The following is an 8,578-nucleotide window of genomic DNA, read 5'->3' on the forward strand; positions in this document are numbered from 1 at the left end:
ACCACCACCCTCCACAACGGCTTCTACCACCGCAGTGGCCCCCCAGACGACTACATGGTGCTGGACCTGAGCACCGCGTCCAGCGTTCAGTCCAGCGGGTCAGTCCATTCATCACGCCAGTCTGACGAGGGCAGCGACGAGGGCATCCTATTGGATGACCTGGAGGAGGGGGTGGAGGAGGGAGGGGTCAGCGATGGGGAGGACTGCTCCCAGCATGCCCCGGGGCAGGCAGGGGCCGGGAGGCGGCGGGACCAGGTCGGCGAGGGAGGAGTCGGAGGAAGATCGGAAGAAGGTCTGACCGGCGCCGACCCCTCCTCCTCGCCGACCGTCCTGTCTTCCACCGGTGGCAGTGGTGGGATCCTGTGCAGCATCTGCCACAAAGTGTACAGCAACAAAGGGACCCTACGCGTGCACTACAAGACTGTGCACCTGCGCGAGATGCACAAGTGCAAAGTGGCCGGCTGCAACATGATGTTCTCCTCGGTGCGCAGCCGCAACCGCCACTCTCAGAACCCCAACCTCCACAAAAACAACGTGCCCTTCACCACCATGGTAGACTAGCCCAACCCCCTGGCCCTCGTCTGGCCAACTCTACCCCCGTCCTCGACTCCCTTCTCACCCCAAACCATGAGCTCTTACCCCCAGGAACTACACCTTACCACCCCTAGACGTCATGCACCACAGTTCTCTTTCCCTTCGATGAGATCCAGTGACGATATACAGTAAGCGTTGTGACTTTTGACCTTTCCTTCTTTGGAAGAACGAGGATGAGACACTTGAAGTGTCTTTATTCCAAAAACTGGCCCTGCCGGTTTCCCATAAACCCCATTTCCTATTTCCCATATGTCTTTGTTTTTGTCCATCTCCAAAGAATCTATTCAAACTCTTATTTGTGACTGTTGCCTGCAGAAATGATAATAACAATGAAAAAAATATAAAATCTTCTTGTTGTATTTGTGTAATAATAGCTTTTAAAGGAAACCCCATACAAGAGCATGACTGCTTCATTTGTAAATAATATGTCCCAAGAGGCTATTGGTGTAAAACAATTGTATTTGATGGTTGTTAGCTATTTTTTGGTTTCTCCCTTTTGGTTTTTATGTTACAGTACAATACTTCCAGCTCTAAGGTAGGCAAGAAAGAGGTAGCATCTTTACTAGCTTGACTCATTTATGTCAGTTTAAAAACCATTTTTAAACTGAGAAGGAGAAGCACTAATGATCATGTGACTTGTTGTATCTACTTGTTAGATATGCGGAGGTTGCCGGCATGCTTTGTTTTTTGGGCTCCTACACCAATATCATTCTCTGTTCTTTTGTTTTTGTTATCATTTAGCTTTTACTATACCAAGTCAGTTTTTCGCACTTTGCAACTATACAAGCGGGATGTGTAATATTATTACAAGGACTTTGCAATGGTTTTGGTTTCCGCGATGTTTGGGGTCTGAGACGGCCACAGTGCCAAGGGGAAATGACATACTTGTGGCAGGTTTATTCTTTTTTTTGCACGTGTTCAGTTTCAAAAATGCTATTTCACAACAAAACACCCATATTTCTCCTGAAAGAATCCAAACATCCGGCCCATTTACTCAAATAATCGTATTCAGAAAAAGTCTAAGTATTTCTACTCTACCAGATACAGTAACGTGACTGACTACAATACAGCTGCTGTTTTTGAAGGCAGAAGATTTAAGTATTGAGGAATTTAGTTTGTGTTATTTTCATTTCAAGGAGTGTAAACCCAGTGTGTGACTGTAATATCACAGTACTTAGCTACAGAGGTTGAAGTAGGCTAATCTTTCTACTGCATGTGGTATTTGTGACCTAAAACAAGCGTTGGTTGAGTGTCCTATTATTTTATACACGTTTTCCATCCTATCAGAAGTATTGTGAATGTCACATTGATTATAACACAAAGAAATAGTCCTTAAACTGTGACCAAAACAAAAAGAAGCATTGGTTTTTAAAACATCTATATTTTTCCGCCATACAGTTGTACTTTAACTGACACCCCATAAGTTGATATGATGCACTTCAGTCTTAAGCCTTTTGCTATATTTTTTCAGTATTGATTTCCATTGCTGATTGTCAGCTTCAAAGGTGAACTCTGTGAAACTCTGTCGCCATTGCCTGGCTGTTTTCGGAGTTATTTGCAGCCATTTTCCTGGTTTCCATACACATCTTAAGGTACAAATGTTTCAGATAACTAGGCAAAGTAGCCAGGGGAAGGGGTATTTATTGGCGGGTGATGTCATCTTGATGCAGATGTCTTGTCCAATATCAATTCCTTTTTTTTTTTCAAGAAAAGAAAAAAAGAAAGACAGATCGGTCTTCATTTTGAGTCTGTGCCCTTGAGTTGATGGTTATTATTGTGTTTTTGTCGTGTTACTATGGATGTGAAAAAATTGAGAGCTCCTCTTTCTTGATTGGTGCTTATCTAAAGGGGATAAAAACGCACAGTGTTACGTGGTATACAGTATTCAAACCCCCGTTATATCCATGAAAGTGTTGGACAGTTTTTTTTTAATGACTATTTTGCAATGGGCATGATGGGCCCTTTTGATGGACCCTGGCAGCAGGCTTCACCCCTCTCCTCTCTCTACCAACCTCCACGACCCTGGCAGCAGGCTTCACCCCTCTCCTCTCTCTACCAACCTCCACGACCCTGGCAGCAGGCTTCACCCCTCTCCTCTCTCTACCAACCTCCACGACCCTGGCAGCAGGCTTCACCCCTCTCCTCTCTCTACCAACCTCCACGACCCTGGCAGCAGGCTTCACCCCTCTCCTCTCTCTACCAACCTCCACGACACTGGCAGCAGGCTTCACCCCTCTCCTCTCTCTACCAACCTCCACAACCCTGGCAGCAGGCTTCACCCCTCTCCTCTCTCTACCAACCTCCACGACCCTGGCAGCAGGCTTCACCCCTCTCCTCTCTCTACCAACCTCCACGACACTGGCAGCAGGCTTCACCCCTCTCCTCTCTCTACCAACCTCCATGACACTGGCAGCTGGCTTCACCCCTCTTCTCTCTCTACCAACCTCCACGACCCTGGCAGCAGGCTTCACCCCTCTCCTCTCTCTACCAACCTCCACGACAATGGCAGCAGGCTTCACCCCTCTCCTCTCTGAAGAGAGAGAAAGAGCTGAGTGAAAGGGGTTGCGGAGGTGTAGGGCTGACTTGAGAGGAAGAAGGGATGACAATGAGAATCATTAAAAATGTGCTGTTCCACCGTTACCTGGAGGCCTTCTGACGCTGATCTGTCGAATAACTCACTTGTCACTTCATTACACCGCCAGACGTGAATGTTGCTGACAGGACTGTGATGCCGACAGAGATCCAAACCGGTCTCTTTCACCTCTCTCTTTCCCTGAGAGAAACCACCCCCGCCTCCTTCTTCCCACTACTCACCCCCTCCCCCCTTCCCGGGTCCTTTAGGGACACCGACTAATAGTGTACTCTTAAGTTCACAAAATGTCCATCGCCGTAGAAAAAGGATGTGTAATTGCCTGTTTATCCCAGGTGAAGGAAAAACTCTGTACAGGAACCTCCGGCAACACCCTGGAGTGGCACTGAGGCGCAGCCTGCCTCATTTGCTCAGTGCACCGTACTGCACCTTACCGCCACGGGCCCAGCCGGAGAAGTACAGAAGTGTCACTCCAGGAACCCTGCTGACAGCTGTCTCTCTTTCACACACACACACACACACACACACACACACACACACACACACACACACACACACACACACACACACACACACACACACACACACACACACTTCCTGCTAACAGGCCAGTGGGATGACAGCAACAAGAGGACTCTGGTGATGGGCGGGAAACAAGGACACCCCGAGGCAGAGAGGGGAAAAGAGAGAGAGCGAGCTCATCCACGGTCCATCACTCTATGTAATAAAGCAGTCTGTCCAACGTTAGCATACAGCCTTGTCACTGCAGGGCACGCTAGCGTTTCATTATGGAGAACAGTGGAATGTAGCATTGAGTTGGACCGCAATGGACTGCCATGGAATGCACTGAGAGAGAAGGTGGAAAGGGGAAACCTAGTCAGTTGTCCAACTGAACGTATTCAAGGTGCGGAAGCCCCTCTTTGAAAGTGTTTGATGGTTTACGATGAATACCGTGGATATTAAAGAACTGGGAGAATGCTTGGGAAGGCCAAATCAGTCTGGTTTGGAATCAACACGCAGTCTATTGAGGAACGTGAGACTGTAACAAGCTAAGAGTAGTCTTAACTAACGCTGCTGTAGCCAGTGACCTTAGCCTGCGCGGTTAAACCTCACAACCTGATCTGATGAGAAAGACAGCAGAACCCAAAAGCTTAAACATTCCTCTTGTCCTATTCAATGTTGTAGACCTCTCAAGAAGCCAGGGAGCTCAATCAGTGACCTGTGTGTGTTAGTGTGTGTGTTAGTTAGTGCGTGTATGTTAGTGTGCGTGTATGTTAGTGTGCGTGTATGTTAGTGTGCATGTATGTTAGTGTGTTAGTGTGTGTGCGTGTGTGTGTATGTTAGTGTGTGTGCGTGTGTGTGTATGTTGTGTGTGTTGTGTGTGTATGTTAATGTGTGTATGTTAGTGTGCGTGTATGTTAATGTGCGTGTGTGTTAGTGTGCGTGTATGTTAGTGTGTGTGTATGTTAGTGTGTGTGTTAGTGTGTGTGTATGTTAGTGTGTGTGTATGTTAGTGTGTGTGTATGTTAGTGTGTGTTAGTGTGTGTGTGTTAGTGTGTATGTTGTGTGTGTGTTAGTGTATGTTAGTGTGTGTGTGTTAGTGTGTGTGTGTGTGTGTGTTAGTGTGTATGTGTTAGTGTGTATGTTAGTGTATGTTAGTGTGTATGTTAGTGTGTGTATGTTAGTGTGCCAGAGAGAGATGAAATTCCCTTACACTGACTCCTCATCTCTAGCCCCTCTGTCTCTTACTCCATGGCCATGCCAGCATGCCACGGCTCCTAGAGAGAGCTTGCAAATGAGCTGAGAAAACTGCCCTGACACGGAACAGACTGTCCAGAACAGAATAGCCAGACTAGGGGATATGGAGAGAGAAAGGAGAGCAGAGGGACCGGTCTGAGAACGAAGGCGGTCTGGCAGGGACCTGCAGCAGTCACTTAACAAGGCAGGAGAGACAGAGAGAAGCAGAGAGAGCGAGAAAGCCGTGCCAGCCTTCTTGACTGTCTGGCTGGAAAGTGATGGAGCCCCCTGACCTTTCCACTCTTCTCCCTCTCCTCCTTCACGGGAGACATTACAGCACATTTTCTCCTATCTCCTTTAAGAGGGACTGACCCCTCAATCTCCCTCCCTCCCTCTTTCTTACCATCTTTAGCCCACTAGGATCCAGGACAGAGCCCAGTTGTCAGGCCGATGGGACCATTACTGTCCTGGCTCGGTCCCCAGGAGGAGAAGGCCTCTTAAAACCCTCACTGGCCAGCTTGAGTGGAGTGAGCCTTTAATATTTCATTAGTGGACTCTTGACTGCCAAATGCCAGTTTCCCCACAACACACCATCACTGAAAGAGAGAGAGAGAGCGATGGAGAGAGGGAAGGAGAGAGATGACAATGGAGCAGGTGGGGTTGTTTAGTGATCCGTTATGGATCGTATACCTCTGTCCACTTTGTTTAAGTCTGTGGAGAGCAGGGTAGGACGTTGACCCAGTGTAAGTGGAGGGGGATGTTTGCGAGCTGTCTGGTTAACGTCATCCATCTTGAAAAATACATGTGGCAAGGCTCAAAAGACACATGGGAAGATTGGTGGTTTTACAGATGATACGCTGTGGTCCAACATTACCCTCGGAACTTGGTAACAGCAATTCCACAGTAAATTATCTTGGAACAAATAAAAAACATGTAGAAAATGTGCTTTTTACCCATTTGGCAAAATAACATCTTTACAATCCTTAACATTATAGCAAGTCACCCCAAACTATTTACCAACATGCCAATCTTACTTTTTTATATATAAATAATCTCAAAAAGACTGTGTACATTTTCTTTTCCACAGTGATGTTTTTGTGTAGCTGTCTGGTTCTCTTTGTGCTAAACGGCTGTGTTTCCGGCCTGCAACCAGAGGCCTGCATCTCAATCAACTCTTATTTTCACTGCCTGGCAGAGCAGCATTGCTACAGGGTCACACCGCAAACTGCAGCATCTACAACAGGGGAAGCTTGCATCACTCTTGGTTTCATAATGGTGACATTGGCAGCTTCATGAATACTGTATGTCTCCTAAACAGGTTTTTCCCATTAGCAGACTGGAGGAGAAAACAAGGTCCTCTTTCTTCATTGATTTTGTTTTGTTGCTTTCCTTGTATTTTTCTGTATCATAACGTTCTATGGTTTTTGCATAAAATGCATATGGGTTTTGGGATGTAAATGGAATTTTATTCATATTTTGTCCAAATACCTCTTGTAATTTGTATCAGAATTCTTGTACAATTTTTATATTAAAGATTTATCAGTCACTGGCAATCTGACGCCACGTTGCTTGTCTTTGAAAGGGATTATTATTTTGTGTGTTGTGTGTGTGTGTGTGTGTGTTCTTTTCTAGGGGTAAAGGGAGGACATCTTATGAGTGGCTGGAATTTAACACCGACAGGCACAGGGACAGTCTGTCAATCAAGCCGGTCAGACAAGACACAATTTCAGCAGTTTTGCTGGCCTGTTTTAATTAAGCTGTGATAAAAATCATTGGGGGAAAGGCTATCTTGACCAATTAGTGGACGATTAGATTAATGAAGTCATTTAAAAAGATGTACCAGTGTGAGCACTCGGGGCCAGTTTCCCAGACACTTATTCGGCCTAGTCCTGGACTGACAATAGCCCTAGGATTTGCTGGTGTTATCATATTAGTGGAATGGAGATACATGTGCTTTAAAAGGGCAATGTGCTTGTCAACAATAATATTATACAGTTGGGTCTGAAATTGACACCCTTGATAAAGATGAGCAATGACGACTGTAGAAAATAAATGATTCACACTAAGCTATATTGTATGGCCCAAAACATTTGGAAATTATATTATTTTATAATAATACTATTGTTCAGATGAAGAGATGTTTAACAAACAAAAACATATCAAAAAGGTATGGGTCAACATTAACAACACTAAAGATTCATATAAATCAAGTAGTCAAAAGTTTTGTTTTTGGTCCCATGTTCATAGCAACCAATGACTACATCAAGCTTGTGACTCTACTAACTTGTTGGATGCATTTGTCATTTGTTTTGGTTGTTTCAGATTATTTTGTGCCCAATAGAAACAGATGGTAAATAATGTAGTGTGTCATTTTAGAGTCACTTTTATGACAAACAAGAATGTTTTCTAAACACTTCTACATTCATGTGAATGCTACCATGATTACTGATTATCCTGAATAAATAATCAATAATGATGAGTGAGAAAGTTACAAAGGGTCAAATATAATGTGATTGGTTGAATGAAAGGTCAGTGGGCAGAGCTCAGAGTGACACGTTAGTGGGTTGAGTTTACGGGTGAGAGTCAAATAAAAAAAAGCCCTGGTAGGTTGGAGGTGGATGGGGGCGTTACACATGGGTTGCGATCTGCAAGTTTCCTGGTTCGCATCCCGACTGATTGTTTGTTTTGTTACCCAAACATTCTAAACTAATTACATTTCTAATCTACTAACTTTGACTGAATACATTTACATATGTGGACAAAGCAGACTTGTACCTTCTCCCCTTCTGGCTGATTGGACTAGGCACTGGGATAGGGACCAGAAGGTCCTAGGTTCAAATCTTGCCAATGCCCATTCTCCAAAAAGGTACTTTCCCTAGCGCGGAATTCACCCCTTCAACCCCCAAACTGTACCTCAACCTTTGTTAGTAGGGCTGGCTGGAGGATTTCCGCTATTTCGCTAATACTTTCGGGGGTAATTGATCCCAAGTCTAAAGTTCCTCCCCAATAAGAAGTTTCTCCAATGCATTTTGAGGAAGAAGGAGATAGGATGAGAGGAATCAAGGAAATACGATTGGAGATCCACCTATACACTAAAGCACAAGAGAGTACAAGAGGTGTGGAATTAACCCACATTCTTTTGGTTGTAAGGCTTAGGCTTTAGGAAAATTAAAAATCATAGTTTTGCCATCGATCATCCAAACAGCTAGTAGAGCCTAGTGATTTGTTGATATCCTGGAAAAGGTAGATATTTTTTTGATTGCATCAAAAACCTAAGATTTTACAAGCACACCAACCCTGATACTGTAGCATCACCAGGAGTGTAATTCATTAGTCTATCAGAGTTTCTATTAATTCGTTTTGCACTGTTTCAATGGAAAACAATATATTTATATTGCACAAATTCATGTATTCATTAGTCAGATTCCGTTGCCAAACGTTTAGTTTGTTGCAAAACAGCTTGCAACGGAAACCGTTTACCCTAGGGACCAAACGGAAGCAAACAGAATGAAACGGGGAGGGACCGACCTGAATTTGTCCAATATAAACTAGTTATCATTGCATAATGTTAAGTTTGGAGTAAACGTGTCAGTTTCAAAACGTTTTGCAACGGAATCCTACTAATGAATACACCCCAGGTAGGTATTTCCTGTTTCG

General features: G+C 44.6%; 1 protein-coding gene across 1 annotated transcript in view; it reads left to right on the plus strand.

Annotated features, from left to right (window-relative positions):
* The window catches only part of bnc2 (basonuclin zinc finger protein 2), a 260,548-nt gene extending 256,046 nt beyond the window's left edge, over nucleotides 1-4,502 (plus strand). The window contains 1 exon segment of the mRNA XM_064926567.1: nucleotides 1-4,502. Coding sequence (XP_064782639.1) covers nucleotides 1-561 — 561 coding nt within the window. The 3' untranslated portion in view covers nucleotides 562-4,502.
* The last annotated feature ends 4,076 nt before the right edge of the window (nucleotides 4,503-8,578 follow it).

This window comes from Oncorhynchus masou, chromosome 20, assembly GCF_036934945.1.
Source record: "Oncorhynchus masou masou isolate Uvic2021 chromosome 20, UVic_Omas_1.1, whole genome shotgun sequence".
Lineage (NCBI taxonomy): Eukaryota > Metazoa > Chordata > Actinopteri > Salmoniformes > Salmonidae > Oncorhynchus > Oncorhynchus masou.